Raw genomic sequence first — 20,314 nt, 5'->3', positions numbered from 1 at the left:
TGTCAAAGACATGTAGCTAAATATATTTTGGCCAAAAAAAATGACATAAATTGAGTATATTGGATATTTTTTAAAAGACAAAGTTGAAAATGTCATTTCTTTGCAAAATTTTCGCTCTTTTTTTATTAATATCGCAAAAAATAAAAAGCGCAGAGGTGATCAAATACCACCAAAAGAAAGCTCTGTTTGTGGGAAAAAAAGGACGTAAATTTCGTTTGGGTACCACATTGCATGACCGCACAATTGTCAGTTAAAGTCGCACAGTGCCGAAGCACAAAAAGTGGTCTGGACGGAAGACAGCAAAATCCTACGGTTGTAAAGTGGTTAAGTAGAAAATTGCCCGAAAAAGCCTAGATATAAACTAAGCCTAAATTGGGGGGGGGGGGGGGGGGTGCCACTCCTGTCAGCTAAGAACAGGAAACTGAAGCTACAGTTCACACAGGCTCCCCAAAATTGGACAATAAAAGACTGGAAAAGCGTTGCCTGGTCTGATGAATTTTCGATTTCAGCTGCAACATTCAGATAGTAGGTTCAGAATTTGGCATAAACAACATGAAAGCATGAATCCATCTTGCTTTAAACAGTATCAACGGTTTAGGCTGGTGGTATATTGGTGTGGGGGATATTTTTAGGCACACTTTGGGTCCCTTGGTACCAAGTGAGCATTGTTTAAACGCCAAAGCCTACCTGAATATTGTTGCTGGCCATGTCCATCCCTTATGACTACTGTGTACCCATCTTCTGATGGCTACTTCCAGCAGGATAATGCCCCATGTCACAAAGCTCAAATCATCTCACCACTGATTTCTTGAACATGACAATGAGTTCCCTGTACTCCAGTGGTCTCCATATTAATCAGATCTTAATCCAATAGAGCACCTTTGGAATGTGGTGGAACAGAAGATTAACATCATGGGTGTGCAGCTGACAAATCTGCAGGAACTGCGTGATGCTATCATGTCAATATGGACCAAAATCTCTGAGGAATGTTTCCAACACCTTGTTGAATCTATGCCTCGAAGAATGAAGGCAGTTCTAAAAGCAAAAGGGGGTCCAATCTGGTACTAGCAAGGTGTACCTAATAAAGTGGCCGATGAGTGTATATACCACTGATGAAAAATAGCAATCTACATACACAAGTAAGTAGCAATTTAATATGGAACACTTCACAGACAGACAGACTGAAAAGGAGTGGTTCTTTTGAGCTATAGGTCAACATTCCAGCGATAGTTAAGATTGTGTGGTGCATGGGTTTGTAGTTTATGAATTCTCCAAACCACCCTTTCTAAAAGCCTATGATATCTGTCTCCTCCTCTATCTGGTAAGGATACTCTCTCAATACTATAAAAAAAAAAAACAAAAGAAGGCATTTGACCACTGTGGACAGTTCTAATATGTTTAGACACATTTAAAATATTTTTAGCATTTGTATTGACCGTATCACAATATTGTTCCCCTATCCTAGTATGTAGAGGACAAGTGGTGTAACCCACATATTCTTTATGGCAACTGGTAAATTAGTACCACAGCTGATATATTGTCTAATGGGAAATTGTTGTCACGTGGTAAGAGATGTGACGGTCTTGCTAATCTTTTACTAACTACCTGCATGTATTGTGACCACATCAAAATGAAATGATCCCAAGTGATGCAACCCAATGCCATATGATATTGAGATTATGGCTAGAAAAATACCGGGGGGGGGGGGGGGGGATAGGAGGGAAGCTAAGGTAGGCGCTCTATAGCTGGGAAAACAACAGCCTCTAGATACAATGGAGTGATTTAGAAAAAGGACAGGAAGATTTATTTTAACAATCTGATTGTATTCTGCAAAGTAGGTGACTCATGCATCTTTTTAATGCTTATAAGCATTCTTTAAAGATGAATATGTACCTGACCTATTGTAACCATCCCTCAATAATTCAGACCTGTGTCTAGCAGAAGCAATATTATAGCCTCTATGAATGGACCATTCTGAATATTCCCTCTGTTTAAATCTCATCATAATGTTTTTACATTCAGAGAGATAGTTGTCCTTTGTGGAACAGTTCCTTCTTGTTATAATTAATTCCCCTGTTGGAATTGATCTTATGGTGTGAGTAGAGTGGCAACTACTGGCTAGTAAGGTAGCGTTACCTGCACAAGGCTTCCCGTAAATTTTAGCAATAATAGACCCAGTTTCACAATCGCCCTGTAGAATGGCATCCACAAAATTTAAAGTGTTCACACCTAACTCACATGTGAATTTAAAGGGATAGTTCACCTTTACCACAAAACTGCCTATGCAGATAAGGGGCTTCTGTAGATAAAAACAAACCGTGCAGCTCCGACAAAGGTTGGAAGATGCCCTTAGGCCATTTACATACCATATGAAACCTGATTGGAATACTCCCAGGATGTTGCTAAGTACTCCCAGGACGTTGCGAAGTGAGGCCTAGTCATCACTGCTCATCTCCACCATCACAGGAGTGAGCTCTCAAATGCTGAGCTCAGAGCTACAGCATCAGAGGGAGAGAAAGAGTACATGAGGGGATTGAATCAGAGAAAGAGCTCACTCCTGTGATGGTGGAGGTGAGACGTGATGACTAGGCCTCACTCAGCAATGTCCTGGGAGTACTTAGCAATGTCCTGGGAGTATTCCAGTCAGGCTTAATAAGGCATGTCAATGGCCTACACCTATAGCAAGGGTATTATTCATCTTTAGTCAGAGCTGCACAGTTTGTTTTAATCTAAAAACATCCCTTACCTGCATAGGCTGTTTTTTTTTGTGAAGGTTAACTATCCTTTTAAGGTTTAATTCGCTATTGTTGACGTAATGCAAAAACTGTTGAAGGTTGCATCAGAGTCCCCTGCCTTACGATAAGCAGTTTGTTAATAAATTGACCATACAAATAAAGATTATCAGCAAAGGAGAAAAGATGAAAAGTTCCTCCCACCACCCCACATACCCACCAGGTCAAGTGAGCCTGATTACATTATCATATGCAGATGAAATTGTATACAGAAACATAATTAACCTGAGCTAATTAACTAGCCATCTGGACAGAAACAATAGGTGAATGGGAATCCACACATAGACAATGTTATAACTAACATGCTAATTAACTCTGGATGACCAGACTGCCGACAACAAGGCTAAAACAAAGGACATTACACATTATCCTACATATAAACACAGAACACCTTATTAAACAGACAATATCAGGAGACCCCAGTAGCAGACTGTCCGTCTCCGACCTACAAAAGTCTATAAGGCAAAGCTCATACAATGTTTCATCATTCTGATACAGTGGAATTAATGTATCATAGATTTCTTGAGGGATATTGTGTATAAATATTACGGTCCCGTTTGAAGTAATCCAAACCATATTCTCAGTGTTCATTAGGTAGTTGTCCATCATTTCACCCCTAATAGACACAGGGTGACTTACACATAAGAAGAACCTGGGAAGCTTAGACAGGGATTTCCCAAACTCTCTAAGGTAAGCTGGATTCCATGGGCCCCCAACCAGAGTGACTCCCGTCACATCTCTCCCCTTTTGGAAGAAGAATGACACAGGAGAAGACCCCAGATGGGTTGACTTTGAAGTTAGTCCGTTGTTCCAGTGCCCCAATGCCCATACCCACACCGTAACCCAAAATAATTGTCTCCAACAGAGCATTACTTACCCAGCCAACCTCTGCCGCTCTCATAGAACATAACAGCCGCTGGGGAAAAGTGTAGACTGGCCCATTAACCTGGAGTCCTTTCAGCCGCTGGAGAGAAGACAGGGTGGCTGTGCTCACTTTGTCATGCTTTTGGGGATCTGGGCCGACTGCCCAGCATCTCTGGGGTATACAGGTGGAGACTGTAGTCCCATCCACTTTCTCAGGAAATCCCTCATTTGTTAGTTGAGGGCAGAGGCTAGCAGCACTCTGGGGAATTGGTTGCTCCATCTTCCTTACCCTCATCTGGCTGTTGGGACAATCTTTCTCTGATACCGTCTCCCAGGTGCACAGATCCTGGCTGGGGAGGGAAGACAGTTTCCTCCACTCTGGCTTTCTGTTGGGGCGGGAGGACGACAACCTCCTCTCCTTTGTCGCCCCTGGATCCTGATTTGCAGCTGGGGAGTGGCTGCCACCTTCTCACCCTGGGCTTTCGGAACTGTTGCAGGTGTGGGGAAAAGGTCTTGGACCCTCTGTCCAGTTGTCAGCGCTTCAGCAGTTGTCAGCGCTTCAGCTGGAGAAGTTTCTTGTTACTCCACCAATGCTGCTGGCAGAAAATTCCATGTCCCTCTCAGTGGTGTAGCAAAAAGGCTGACTGCCTCTTCTCTCAGGGTGGCTAAAGTTGCTGTTGGTGTTGGGCAGAGCTCAGGGATGTTTGGTCCTGATGCCAGCTCTTCTGCTGGAGGCTCACCAGGTTGTTCCTCCTCAGCAGAAAAGTCTATTGAACCCCCAGTCTCTGGAACTGGTGTCTGGGGAAAGAGGTTCACCATCTCCTGTCCGTGGAACCCAGAAGATGTTATTGGTGCTGGGCAGTGGTTAGCAGGGGCCTACCCTGTTGTCGGCACTTTAGCTTTGGGGATGGCAATCTCTGGAGTTTCCGCTGCCGATTCTGGGACATGCTGCTGAATGTGTTCTAGCAGTTCCCCATATGCCCTTTCCAGATGCTGTTCTTTCCTTAGCAAGCATTCCAGATCAGGTTTGGGCTCTGAGACCCCTGCAAGACCGAGCATATCCCCTCTGTAATCTCGCAGGTCCTCAAGAGTAGGTTCCCCTTCATCAGCAAACACAAACACATCTGTAAGGCTCTCCCACAGCAATCCAGTGGCGCCACAGTCATATCCCTCGAGAGCATTCTGTTGACTTTCCTATATATTCCTGCTCTGCGTGCCATTGCAGAGCCCCATATCGACTGTCCAGCTCTATCTCTTGCTGGATCAGCCTGTCCAACTGGGACACCCATTGCTCCTGGGGCTGCTCTCCCAGGAATGGCATCTGCAACTTCCGTTGGTCAAAGGTCCGTTGCTCTGAGATTGGAAAGCACCTGCCCTGGTGTATACCAGTGGCCTGGAAGACTCCAATCCAGACCTCCACCCGAATCTGCTGCCTGATCTACAGGATTTAATCCACAGACAAAGTCCTGGGGATTAGTGAAAGGGCAATCCACAACAGCCCCTAGAACTCTGATGCCAGGTCCATATCTCTGACCAAAGTCTGCTATCCCAATCTTTGATCCCGGTGGTGGTTTGGATGCCCCAGACTGCAAGACGCATTCCACCGCTTGCCACCAATGTAACGGAACTGACCCACAGTGTGCTTATGTGCTTCCATTAGTATACCGCTTCCTTCAGTCTTGAACATAGATATCAGATATTAGCCTCAATATACAAGACTAGCCGAGAATAGTTTGTATAAGATCTGGAACTGTTTATAGAACAAACTCACACAGAATATATACCTCCCCCGGTCAAGTGAGCCTGATTAGATTATCATATGAAGATGAAATTGTATACAGAAACAAAAATAACCTGAGCTAAATAACTAGCCACCTGAACAGAAAAAAATAGGTGAATGGGAATCCACACACAGACAATGTTATAATTAACATGTTAATTAACTCAGCACTTATACCAGTCTGTATGACCAGACTGTCGGCAACAAGGCTAAAACAAAAGACATTACACATTATCCTACGTATAAACACAGAACACCTTATTAAACAGACAATAGCAGGAGACCCCAGTAGCAGACTATCTGTCTCGGACCTACAAAAGTCTATGAGGCAAAGTTCATACAATGTTCCATCATTCTGATACAGTGGGATTAATGTATCATAGATTTCTTGAGGGATATTGTGGATACATATTACTGTCCCATTTGAAGTAATCCAAACCATATTCTCAGTGTCCATTAAGTAGTTGTCCATCATTCTCAGTCACCCTGTGCCCCTAATAGACACAGGGTGACTTAAACATAAGAGGGACCTGGGAAGCTTAGACAGGAATTTTCCAACCTCTCTAAGGTAAGCTGGATTCCATGGGCCCCAAATCAAATTGACTCCTGTCCCAGGGGACACCCAATTTATGGATTTTAGGTGAATGTTAAAAAACAGGAGTAACCAGTTCTAACACCAGTAAATTCTCAGCTGTTTTAGGACTTATAACTCCTTTATGTTTCTCAAGATCAATTAATGTAGCAAACTGAGATTGAAAAGAAGCAAGCAGGGTTTTGTGTTATCTAATCGCTTTCACTATACTGTATATATATATATATATATATATATATATATATATATATATATATATGTATATATATATATATATATATTGTTTCCTGTTTACACCCATCTGTCATTTAATGTTTACCCTGGTTTCTATTATTTCCTCCCCTTTTTAACATGGGTTTTATATCTTTATATATATATATTGTGTTATTGTGTAACAAAGTCCATGATTAAAGCGAAGCTCCACACAAAAAAGAAAACTCCACTTTAAGCACCCCCCCCCCCATCACCACATTTGGCATGTCATTTTTTTTGGGGGGGGGGGGTACCTAGTTTTGACAGGTACCCACTCCCACTACCTACGCCTAGCTCCGAGCTGAAATTCTCCTCTCCCCCTCCCTGCCTGCAGTCTTTTGGGACAGGTCACAGGTCCCAGAAGACTGCTGGACCATTCAGCAGGAGCAACATGACTCATGCATGTGCAGTGCACACCCGGCTGCGAAGCCGCAAGCTGTCACAGCTGGGTACCCATATTTGAAATGCCAGTGCCAGGGAGAGGAGAGGGAGTGAAGCGACGGTTCGGGTGCGCACATCGCTGGTTCCTGGGACAGGTGAGTGTGTGTTTAATAAAAGTCAACAGCTACACTTTTTGTAGCTGCTAACTTTTAATAAACACAAAAATGACCGGAGCTCCGCTTTAAGGCCTAGTGGTCAAAGCACGTTGCCTTTCACTGTGGAGCCTGGTCATACATGGATAGAAAATCATTTAAAAAAACCTCATCATTGTATCGAATTGTTTTCACACTTGTTGACATATTAGCTATCGTTAAAGTCATAAATGGTAACATTTTTGTTGATTGATCACATGACCAGCGGAAAGTATGTAACAGGGAAAATGGTTTCAGTTTTAGTGAAATTAAATTAATAAAAGTTCTGCAAGTAGAACAATCTTTCTTTTAGTTGCTTGTACTTTTGGGGTTACATTTTCACATGCACATGCACTGTACGTTTTATCAAACTATTTACGATCGATTTCCCTAACAATGTTTAGAAAATCATTGCTACAAAATTCCGACATGGCGGATCTTTTTTTTGCGATAAAAGTTTGCGTTTCGAGAGTTAACTAACGTTTCTAAAGATGAAGGATCTGGCTTATCGAATGCTTTTTCGAACTATTTTCTATTTACGTATGGCCACTTTTATGAATACAGGATATTTGTGGATTCACCCAAAGTGCTGGCTTTTCTAAAGGATTGAGCTTGCGTTGGGCTGTCATTGGCCACCAGCCTGAGCACTGATGCATCTCATCAATTGCATCTCATTGTGATGTAGTGGTAAGTGCTGTTTGTTTGTCCAAGAAGTAAATAAAAGTACCTATAAATGTTTGAGTTTCAGCAGGACAGCAGTAGATAGGACTCTGCAATAAATCTTAGTTAAATCATTACAACATTTTTGTTTGACCTGGAAAGTGTTATTTTGATCTCACCAAAAGTTACACTGTATCTTCCCAGTACATATGTTTAAAATGTCTCCAGACCTAACCCCTATTGAGCATCTGTGGGACATCCTCAAACTGAAGGTGGAGGAGCCCAAGGTCTCTAACCTCCACCAGCTCCGTGATGTCATCATGGAGGAGTGGAAGAGGGCTCCAGTGGCAACCTGTGAAGTTCTGGTGAACTCCATGCCCAAGAGGTGAAAAGCAGTGCTGGAAAATATTGGTGGCCACACAAAATATTGACACTTTGGGCCCAATTTGGATATTTTCACTTAGGGGTGTACTCACTTTTGTTTCCAGCGGTTTAGATATTAATGGCTGTGTGTTGAGTTATTTTGAGGGGACAGCAAATTTACACTGTTATACAAGCTATACACTCACTACTTTACATTGTAGCAAAGTGTCATTTCTTTAGTGTTGTCACATGAAAAGACATAATAAAATATTTACAAAATTGTGAGGGGTGTACTCACTTTTGGGAGATACTGTATACCTGCAGTCAATGTTAGGCAAATGTCACATTTACTGCTTTAGCAATATACCCCCTAGTCCAGGGGTGTCCAAACTATGGCCCTCCAGCTGTTCAGGAACTACAATTTCCATCATGTATAGTTATGTCTGTGAATGTCAGAGATTTACAATGCCTCATGGGACTTGTAGTTCCGCATCAGCTGGAGGACCATAGTTTGGACACCCCCTGCCCTAAGAGGAAAGCTGGCCATTATTGGATATTTTTTTCGTTCAGCCAGTGGGCAGAATGAAAAAAAAAAAAAAAAGAGCAGATTTGGCAATACACTGATCAGCGTTTTCAACCGATTGGCTGCAGATGCTGATCAGCAAATGACTGATTGACGTCTGTTGAGCAGGGATAGCCACACAATGAATAAAATTTGGACAATCCCTGCTGAACCGGTAGAATTTCGATCAGTCTATAGCCAGCTTTGGGGTGAGGTTAAAAGTTAGGAATAGTTTACACCAAATTATAAAATGCTAGTCTTCCAACACCAATACCTAACAGCATACATTCTTATTAGTGTTTAATTATTGTTAATTCAATTCGTTCAAGTTTCACTTACTGTTATATTGTTGCCACATTTCCCAAAAGCCAGAGGATTGTGAAAAGCTAGTTGAGGTTCATTATTCACAGACACATTCAAGTTGTTACATTCAATTCCAGTGTTATTACTCAGTTCCAGATTGTAGATATTAAAATTGTTCTTTTGCAGTTGACACTTAGAAATGTATATGTCCATTTGTCCACTAGAGCACTCAACTGTTACATTTGCAGGGACCACTAAATTATGAAATAAAAAAAAAATATATGACAGTGGGACATTTTAACCATAACATAATAAAAAGACCAAATGCTGTTACCAACATGTACAGTAGATAAACTAATAATGAAGCAAAATGAGGGGAATTTGCTAAAACTGGAGCAGCTACGCATATTAACCAATCAGCTTCTACTTTCAGCTTGTTCAATAAGATTTTGAAAATGAAAGCTAAAAGCTGATTGATTGTTTTTAACAGCTGCTTCAATCTTAGTAAATTCCCTTCTAAGTCATACAGTTGATGGAAATGTTCATCCCTTTCCGGCGGCTTATTTGCACCTGGCACACTGCACAGCTTATTTAAAAAGTGTTAGGCATCATGCACATGGACATAATGTATGCGTATAGCATACATTTTTTAATGCCTCTAAGGCCAGGTTCACAACTATGCGGCCACAGTTTCAGTGCGGGAGTCCAGAGCGGTTCTGTTAACCGGTTCAGGTGCGATTCAGGTGCACGTTTTTACTAGAAATTGCACCTGAATTGGACCCAAAATTGCACTGAACTCTTTTTAAAACCACACTGCGGCCACCCCGCACATGTGTGAACCAGCTGCATTGAGAAGGCTGTCGATTGACATGTTATCCAAATCCGATGCCGTTCAAAATGTATCCAATTTGCATACATGTGAACCGAGCAGGGGCGTAACTACAGGGGTTGCAGGGGTTGCAATTGCAACCACGCTCCATGCTCCAGGGGGCCTGTGCAACTCCCCTGTACACCTGGATAGGAGGGACGGCGGGGGCAGCATGTAGAGAAATCGCTGTCCTCCTTTTTCTCCCTGTAGCTGCAGAAGGAAAATGGAGGAGATTGGTTCCTCTGTATGCTGCCCTGCCACTCTTCCTATCCAGTTCACTTGTGTTCTGCTGTCTCTGGGCCCCTGTGTGCTCCCCTGCCCCCCCCCCTCTGTGCTCCCTCCCCTCTCCTGCCGGCTGCTGCACAATAGAGAACCAGGAAGGGGTCCATAAATATGTAATTTACCAGCTCCTTCCTTTTCTGAACGGACAGAGTCATAGTCGTTGACATTGTAAAAAAATAAAATAGAATGATAAAAAAATAATACAATTAAAATACCAAAAAATAAAAACTACTGACACCAATGGGTGAACTTCCAGGATCGCAAAGGTCACACTTGTAACTGGCATTCCACCACTGTGGGGAGGCCCCAAGATGGCAGGAAGGGGGCCCACTGCAGAACTTGTGAAAGGGTCCCGCTGCAGGACCTTAATAAAGGGCCCCACAACAAGAGTAAAGGACCCCAGGATCAATGGGAAGAGCACCAGGCTTGATGGGAAGGGAAGGGCCTTTCATGGTTTCTTGCACTGGGGCCCTGAAGGTTCTAGTTATGCCTCTGGAACCGAGCCTAAACGCAGTTCACTGTCAGCCTATGTGCCCATGTACAGTAGAACCCAAAGCTGCATTCGGAGAGTAGTTTATGGGAATAATTTACATGTGTATGTAACTAAATGCACATTAACCATTTGCCCACCATATACTGTAAATATAAGGAGGCAAAGCCGCTCCCCTGGGCAGGATTACATACCTGTACGTGATCCCGCAATTCTGGGTCTGGACACAGCCAATTTGCCAGGACCCACCGATCATTCAGGACACAGACAGAACGGCGTTCTGCTTGTTTAAACAAGGCAGATCACTGTTGTGTGAGAAAAGGAAGGTTGTGATCTTGTGTTCCTAAAAAGCAGGAACACTGATCTCTGCCTTCTCATAGTAAAAGCACCCCTACACAGTTAGCAAGCACTCCCCAGGCGCACATTTAACCCTTTGATCACCCCTTCCCTGGCAGTGTCATTACATACAAGTGACAATGCATATTTTTAGCACTTATCACTGTATTGATCCCCCAAAAAGTGTCACATATACACTTCTTGGAATTTTTTTTAAACAAAACCATATAGCAGAATACATATTGGCCTAAATTGATGAAGAAATTATATTTTTTTACATTTTTTTTATTACATTTGTTTTTTATATTATATATTATTATATTATATATATTATTATATTAGGTTTTTTTATTTTCCTCTGTTTTTGTTTATAGCGCAAAAAACAAAAACTGCAGAGGTGATCAAATACCACCAATAGAAAGATCTATTTGTGGGGAAAAAAAGACATACATATTAGTTCAATCTTATTTAATTGAAGAGTAATCACATAATATAGATATAGAGCAACAACTCAACGTAAACATCAGGTGTTGATATATGAACATAATATGGAATATTAAGGCATCATACATTGTACTGAGAAACTCAATTACTCAGAGAGTGGTATGCTGGAGAGATCACTTAAGACTTGTTGTAAAGGAAAAGCTTTGTGGAACTGGTGCTCTGGTATAATTCAGAATCTTTAAGTAATTACTATAGGGGGAGGAAATAGTGAAAGAAGTAGAGGGGAAGACAAGGAAAAAGAAACAAAGAGAGGCAGAAGCACACTTATTATGGCTAATGGGTGTTTTAATCAAGTGTACCCTCAGCCCACCCGGCAAATTCCATAGAGTATTGGAACATGGATCATGAGGTCCAAGTGATGGAGAATTGTTCCTCTTTACTGGTTTCCTGAGCCAACAGGCGCTCCAGGTCTCTAATATGATATACCTCATATATATGGCCCAATCACCCAGGGAAGGCATATCTGACGATCCCCAATATCAAGAAATCACTACCCTGATTGCAGCTCAGAAATGTCGCAGGACATCTTTTTTAATTGATTTGAAAGAGCCCGAGATCATAGACAGTAGGGCTATCTCTGGTTAGGGTTGGATAGAAGTCGCCATCAGCCTGCAGTACAAAGCAAAGGTTGTTTCCCAACGTTTCCGAATGGGAGGGCAGTCCCACCATATGTGGAGGAAGGTACCTCTAGAAGACAAGCATCTCCAACAAGTATCAGGCAAGAAAGGGTCAATATATTTAAAAGTAGAAGGACATCTGTACCACCTAGTCACCAACTTAAACCCTTTTTCTTGGGTTTTAGTTGGTAGGGAGAGCTTATGTGTCAAAATGAAGCATGTTTGCCAGACCATAAGCAAAATAGTATGTTGAAGCTCATTTCCCAAACCCGCATGTATTGTGGAAGGTCAGGAGAGAAAGCATTAGGCAGTAGGGAATAAAGTTGAGAGACGACATGAGTTGGGGGATCAGTCTGCAATAACATATCTTTAAATCCTGATGCTTCAGATATTATATCTGATAAGGAAGGAAAATTATGGAGGTATGATAACACTTGTTGTCTCTAAAACCACCCTATTGGGTATTGGGGGGTTGCCCGGATGGGGAAATCAGTCATTAAAGATGGGTCTCCACAAAGGACTTAGGCGAGGCATCTGTGATCTTCCTTACACCATGGTCCGAATCCTGTCCCACTAACAGTCGGTGGAAAGGCTGGAGTCCCAAAAAAAGGAGTCATGGGTCCCAACAGTTTGGGTATGGCACCGATTGGGTGTCAAGTGGTCCCAAATCTGGATTGCCTGACGAGTAAGGTCACTGGAGAGTGGCGTGTTCTTACGAAAGACTGTGGGTGTCCACGGTAAAGCAAGACCAATTGGGTTCAGGTGGTGTTCCAGTTGGACCCAGAGTTTGGACGAGTGATGGTGAAACCAGTCCACTATACGAGTAAGTACAACTGCCTTGTGGTATAAAGAAGGATCTGGTACTCCAGATATCTCCTCTAATTTTTGGGAGAGAAAGCCTTTCATACCTTATCCTGGGACGAGCTGCTTTTATTTCAAGTTCGCTTATAGTGTCATCGTATTTAGTGGGTAGTGCTGTCCTCACAATGTCGGATGCCTTATCCACCTCTAAGGTGACTGAAGAGCTAGAAGGTTCTGCTGTGGGAATATTATATAGGGAATGGTATATAACTTTAAATGTCTGAGCTATAGCCTATTTTTGAGGGTAAAGAGATTGATTCTCCGGACTTATCTTGGATGTAAGTTATAAAATTAGAAGGTATCTTTGGATTGTTGGGAGCGGGCTAAAGGTCTACCACATTTGTCCTGTAATTTATGTTAGTGTAGAGCAGACGCCTTCAATTCCCGGAGTTGAGACCTTTGCCGAGGAAACTTCTGTAAGGGTTTCCACTGTAGGAGCACGCTTGTGTTCCGTTTCCAAGGTTCTAAACTTCTGGACTGCAACCACCTTGGAGGCAGAGCATTCTTTCTTCAATTAGGCCCCTATTTGAATGAAGCTGCCTCACAGGACAGATTTAAGTGCCTCTTATTGAATGGGTAGTGAAGTGGTGTCCGTAACATGATCCACAAAGAAAAAAGAAATGGTCTCCGAAACCTGTGCAACGCATTCCGAGTTCAAGAGTAGCGAGTCATTCAAATGCCAGGTCCACTCGGTGTGGAGGGAATCAAAAATGTTAACTATTTTGGGGAGTGGTCGGACCAAACCATAGAATCCATTTTACATTCAGGAGACCAATCTGAACAGCTATGATCGATTAAAAAGTAATCGATGCGACTATATGACTGATGGACATGAGAGAAATTAGTGTAATTCCTGGATTTAGGATACAATATCCTCCATATATCAATAAGATACAGATTAAAAAAGCACGCTTTAGGGCCTTCAGGTGTTAGAAAGATATTGAGGATCTTGAGTAAGATGAATCCAGAAGTGGTTCCAGTGGGATGTTAAAATTTCCCCCTAGGATGAGCTTGCCCTCCGTGAAACCTGACAGAATCTTTAGGTACTGCAAGGCTGATGGGACTTGGTTAACATTTAGGAGGTATATGTTAGCCACTGTGAATTTAGTTCCCCAGAGGGAGAATTTGACAAAAACATACTTTCCCTGTGGGTCAGAGACGTGATCTATCATTTCAATGGGGAGCGTTTTGTGGAGGGCAATGGAGACTCCCTTGGATTTCTGCAACAGATTGGTACTGTGGATCCACCTGTTGAAGTATCTGTCAGAACAGGAAGGGGTAGAGTTAGAGTGAAAGAGCATCTCTTGCAGGAGGAGCACTCCAACCTGGCATTTGTGCATTTGATAGAGTATTTGTCCTCGTTTAGCGGCAACATTGAGGCTATTAATGTTATATGAGCCAAATTTCAACCTTGAGCGAGAGCTTACCATATGAACCATAATGGAGTGTTGAAGGGGAATAGGTTGAGGGGGGAAGAGAGGAGAAGGAAAAAAAAGAAAAAAAAGGGGGGGCAAAGAGGGGAGCAGAAAAAGGTAGAGGGAGGAAATAGAGAGATTCAGAAAAAAGAGAAAAAAGTAAGATTAGAAAAAGGGACACCAAAGAGGGTTGTCGGAAAGAAACTAAAGTGCTCGCAAAAGCGAGGTACTACGTGTGTAATCATGCTGTAGGCACAAACCGTGCCAATCCTATTGTGGGAGAGAGGTCAAAGGAAAGAAATCCGAATTGTGGTCTCGACAGCATTGCAGGCATATTTATCATATATATAGCACACCCATTATTAGAAACTTAAAATGTGTAAGAACAGAATAAACAATGAAATAATGAAAAACAAATACCAAAGGATAGCTATAAATTCACGACACACCAGGTGAGTAGGCCAACAACCGAAGTAGGATTGGGAGCGCGTCCAGTCAGACAGGCGTATGTGATATTGGTATCCTGGTAACATTCTAGCTTTGAGTCATTCACTTATTATCTATAAAGAATCCAGCAAAACCTCAATTGTAAGTGGAGGCAAACACAGAGCTGATATACACTAGAAAATGCCCAAACAAGTGTAAGAGGTACGGCTTTGAAGGGTTGAGTCATGCTCAATGATCTCCGATAAGGCAGGAATCGGCTTCCACAGTGAGCACTCCACCTTTCAAGTGTATGTCTACACATAGATCCAGATCTCTCTCTCCTAGAGGAGTCAGTAGGTATACACACATGGGTATGAAGAGGGTGGGTTTCCTGCAAATAACAGGTCTATCTATGGTAAGGACTTAAATAGGGAGAAAGGAAAAACGGTACCTAAGTTGGTTTGAAACTAAATACATAGTAGAACAGCATGAGGATGTACTAGGTCCCTACTGTCCTTTATAAACCCCAGCCAGACAGATCACACTAGCAAAGGGCAGGGGTAGGACCTGTAGTTCCAGCAACCTATCACCTATTAAAGACCAACATAACGGGATATGTGATTGTATCCAAGAGGAAGGAGAGAGCATAAATGAGAAGATATAGCCAATGCAAACCTGGCAGGAGTCCAGTAAACAGATAGATCCCCTTTGCGATATGCCAAGCAGGTTAAGTAGGATCCTCGGCGGACCATCAGTAAAAAGGTCCTGGTCAATCTTCTGGTGAGGTGAGACAATGTGTCACAGGATTCAAAGATGTCGATCTGGATCTCGGATGTCTGCATCTTTGTGGAATAGGTCCCCTTTGCGATATGCCAAGCAGGTTAAGCAGGATCCTCAGTGGACCCATCAGTAAAAAGGACCTGGTCAATCCTCTAATGAGGTGGGACAACGTGTCACGGGATCCAAAAACGCCGATCTGGATCTCGGATGTCTGCGTCTTTGTGGAAGAGGACCAGGTCCTGGCTGCCTTGGGCAATCATCTGGAGGATCCAACCAATTCGGAATGTCTATCGGGTCTTGCTCGAGGAAGAAGAAGAGATCAGGGAGTTGATCCAGATCCGACTGAACAAATTTGTTGTCATTGCGTGTCACCTTGACGCTGAAGGGGTGGCCCCAGGTGTATGTAGCCCCGGCTTGTCATATAAGATCCAATAGGGGGTGGACCCCCCTCCTCATATATAATGTGTTGCGATGTCAATGTCCTGTCAATGTCAATGTCTACTGGTCCCAAGCGCCATGCTTTACGCATTACTTCTTCTTTCAGGGTATAGTTGTGAACCCTGCACAGGACATCTCGAGGGCGGGATCCACATTCCCCACCAAATCCTCCCACACTATGTATTCGAGCCAGTTCAATAGGTAGTAAAGCCCTACCTAGAACCTGGTTGAGGATAAATATAACAGTGGGCCTTAAGCAGCAGATGTGGTATGCCCTGAAGCCTGATGTTATTTCTGCGACTTCTGTTTTCACCGTCTTTTATATGGAGCTGGTGTTGCCACAGACAATGAAGATGAGCTTTAGAAGCAGACTTAAGTGCCGTTATGCAAGTCGCATGATCATCTTGGGTTGCAGCCAAAGCTGATAAAACCACCTCATTTGCAGAGACCTGGTTCTTTAGAGTATTTAACTCCACATGCAGCGATGCTTTCATTTTTACTGCCCAGGACTCAAAGTCAGCTCTAAACGCAGATAAAGGGACTGTAGCTTCAGATCCCCTCGAGGTTGAAGAGTCAGCACCCATGTGTGGGTCAGAAGGAGTCACTGACCTGCTTGCAGGGGCTGGAGGGTCAGACTGTATAGCCAGTGTCCTCACAGGCATGAGCTGCTATGGATGTGGAAGGAGGAGGCTTAGTTTTCCATGTAGTGTGGCCGGGCACCATCTTGTCTTGCTTGGGGGGTCCAAGGATCAGGTGGAGCTGTGCAGAGCAGGTACCGCTGCATAGAGCCCTGCTGTAGCTCAACAGGCTCAGCAGGGTGAGAGCTTGCTGCTGACATGCCGATCGCGGGTGTATGTGTCCTAAAAAGCGGCCTGCCACCGCCACGGGATCACAGGGCTCAACAATGTGCGTCCTTTCATTGTCAGCCATGCCCCCCAAAGGACATACATTTTTTTTTGGGTACAGCATCGTACGGCCGCGCAATTTTCAGGTAAAATAACGCAGTTCTGTATCGCAAAAAAATGGCCTGGTCAGGAAGGGAAGCAAATTTTTTCCGGGGGGCAAGTGGTTAATGCATCCAAACACGCATAAACACATGTTTATGCCAAAATTTTGTTCCTGTAGCTAGAATAATTGAATATTTTTTCTAAATATCATACACCTGTAAACAGGCATAAATGCATATAAACAAGTATTTTTATGCTTGATTATTTTGCCATCTCCTGATACGATAGGGTGTAGATAGGAGATTTTTTTTCTAATATGCTTGTGCATGAGGCTTTAGAAAGTGGTACTGACCAAGACAGACCTTTCCTTCATTTCTAACATGCTGTAAAAATTTCAGTTGAAATCTGGTTAGTGGCTCTGGGATATTTCCTAATATATGTCATACAAAACAGCTAACTGCTTTCTTAATATTACATTATGTAAGGAACAGTGGTCTGATCATAAAATTGGATACCTCCTGTATCATTCAGGACATAATGTAGATTTCCTTATGTCAAGTATTTCCATTAATTTGAGACTATGGGGTTAATTTACTAAAGGCAAATAGACTGTTTACTTTGTAAGGGAAATTGCACTTTGCAAGGCAATATTCCACAGAGTCTAGGGAATGAGGTAAACCTCTGCTGATTTCCATCATTCATTCACGTGCAAGCAAAAATTAAAAAAAATAAAAACATTTCCTTGCATGTGATTGGGTATTTTTTTGCAAAGTAAAATATTACCACATTCATTAAGTTCTGGAGAAAAAGTCTCTTGCAAAGTGCATTTTCCCTTGAAAAATGAACAACCTATTTGCCTTCAGTAAATGAACCCCTTAGTAACCACTGATCTGAAGTGAATGCTTACACTTTCATATTACCTCTATATGGAGGAAACTGAAAAATTGCAGGGGACAATATCAGGGAATCTGGATAGTGATAATGTTCCACTGAACACCAGTAATATATTGTGATATCAGGGAAACCCCAGTCAGCCATGTTGGTGAAGGCAAAGCAGTCTTTTATTGGTCACATGGAACTCAAAATAGCCTGATTTGCTGCATAAAATAAACAAAACAGTCCATACTCCTAATAATAAGTAACTCATCACCAGCAAAGACTTGTCCTTTAACAGGGTAATGTACACATTTGTTCCTGGGGATTCAAAGGTCACCAGCAGCAGGTTACCCATTTCAGGACCAAAACCCCCATAATCAGGGTTTGAGGCACTCTAAAACCAGCCTAAACACTTTATAAAGCCCTCAGTTACACATTTATACATGAATGACAAAAATGTATATTTTTATTTTAGTAATGAGTGAATCCTTGTATGAACATGGGCGATAGGGACAATCTGAGCAGAGGACATGGGGGGAAGCATTGTAGAGAGGAGGGGGGTGGCAGAAGGACAGTGGGGGCAGCAAAATGCACTTTGGCCTGTTTACACAAAAATCCTTGCACCACTCCTGGTTACAGCTTTCAAGTAGTTGTTCCAAAGTATTACAATTTGTCTCAACTGAATGACACTACTGCTTGACAGCTTAGCCTGCATGTAATTTTGATGATACACATAAAATGAAAGCATGTAAATTAATAAAAAGCTACTAAAATACAGTACAATATTTGGGGGGATTTTTGTAGTTTCATTAAAATTTAAGCTTGAAACAATCTGTTTTGTGAAATTTGAAGTTGAGAAATGTTGTTCAGAAATGTGCTTAATTTACCAAGCCCCATCATAGCTACACAGTAGAGGTAAAATGTTAAAAAAAAAAATGCACATGGAAAAGTTTTCATCTCTAGTAACTTGCATAGGATTTTCATAGCATTACTAATTTGTCATATATTCCAAAATATAATGGTACATTTGGGGGTTATTTTTAGTAAAAGAATAGTGGCAAATCACCTAACGTGATGAATGATCCCTCTGCAGAGTAAATGTTCAGCTTAGTAAATAAGATTAAGCTGTGTTCATGTCAATCAACCAATCATGTGCTAACAAAAATTTAGATATTTTAATGTACTTTGCACATGACTATTTAAAATGAACACAGATTTGTCTTATTTATTGTCATGCAGTTAAAAAAAAGTGAGCAAATGCTTGGTAAAAGTGAACATTTTGCTAAGTAAAGAGCCTTTACTCATTTAGTAAGTCAATGTCCTTACAGAAGGGGCCAATAAAGTCATTAGAAAATAATTGTATTTAAATGCGGATACTGATGCTATAAGGAAATACTGTACCTGTTATCTTATATTTGGATAAGTCACAGTCACAGTTAGAGGGACCACAAGCTACTTCATCTGCACAGTGCACTAAAGGAGACAAGTTCAAAAAAATGAATTATGTGATCTTTATATTACAAATTATTTTTATTTCAATAAACGTTTGTAATAAAAAAAAAAATGAATTGTATTTTAATGTTACATGTTATGACTTCTTACAGTACTAATATATATGCTATCAATTACAAATGATCCAGTTTTACTTACTATATTACAGGTTGTCTTGGCTTGTTCTTATTGTCTATTCAACAAGTTTCTGTTAGAAATTATTTTTTTTTATATGTTTTGCTAGACCTGGGTTTTTAAATGGATATCATCCACTTGTATTCCTTGCTACTAAAACACTTTTAAAATGTAAAACCAATATTGATTTTTCGGGTTGATTTACTAAAGGAATAAAGCTGTTAACTTTAGAAAGTAATGTTCAGTTAGCTTAGAGAATAATGTGAAGTTGTAATCATTTCAATCATTCAATCATGTGCAAAATACAGTTTTTTTCCTTGCACTTGATTGTTGACTAAATGGACATTTACTTTGCCAAGCAAGCAGTCTCTACTCTTTTATTAAATCAAACAGAACATATACATTTAAGGTTAAGTTCATCCATCAGATTTGTGAAGGCAGAACATTTCCTATCAAATACTTACTGTAATTTTCCTTTCCTGATGGACTCCATGGCAACATACGTTTAGTTAGCTCCTCCCTCGCTCCTACACCATAGGACCCCACTCCCATAAATTTTGAGGCTGAGCAAGAGGTCACGCTCTGTAACTATCCTACTCGTGACACTGGGAGGGACTCCTGCTGCCATGGAGTCCATCAGGAAAGCAAAATAACAGTAAGTATTAGACAGACAATTTTCCATTTTCCTGAAAGACTCCATGGCAGCATAGGTTTGGAGCCAAAAAAACAAGGGTTGGGATGCCAGTAGGGTTTCAATTATATCGCCTAGCCAACAGAAACAGAAGCTAGATTCACACCACAGTGACCCATAACAGTATTAGTGGAGGATCATGTCATCACTCCACAACTATTCACAGTGCCTTGTTACAGGGAGCCCATGAAATCCACACACTCCTGGTTGAGTGTGTTGTCACTGTTTCCATAGGAACCTAGCCCTAAGCCAGTTGGCTAGCTGGCATAACCTATCTATCGATGATCCTAGATGATATCTACATCCTGCTGGTTCTGCTAGAGAGAGTGACCAAAAGATGTCCTAACACTGAGCAAAGCTGTAGCTTGCCTGCATGCTCGAAGTATCCCAATATCTAGAGCATGGACCAGTTATCAC

General features: G+C 41.8%; 1 protein-coding gene across 1 annotated transcript in view; it reads right to left on the bottom strand.

Moving 5' to 3' along the window:
- Nucleotides 1-20,314, bottom strand: part of LOC309548091 (uromodulin-like) — a gene marked incomplete at both ends in the record, with an annotated part of 64,027 nt that overhangs the window by 39,523 nt on the left and 4,190 nt on the right. Inside the window, 2 exons of the mRNA XM_082248055.1 lie at nucleotides 8,777-8,994; nucleotides 18,982-19,053. Coding sequence (XP_082104181.1) covers nucleotides 8,777-8,994; nucleotides 18,982-19,053 — 290 coding nt within the window. The remainder of the gene's footprint in view (nucleotides 1-8,776; nucleotides 8,995-18,981; nucleotides 19,054-20,314) is intronic.

Source organism: Pelophylax lessonae (assembly GCF_965119305.1).
Source record: "Pelophylax lessonae genome assembly, chromosome: 2".
In the NCBI taxonomy this organism is placed as follows: Eukaryota; Metazoa; Chordata; class Amphibia; order Anura; family Ranidae; genus Pelophylax; species Pelophylax lessonae.
This window is presented reverse-complemented; position numbering and strand designations above follow the sequence as displayed.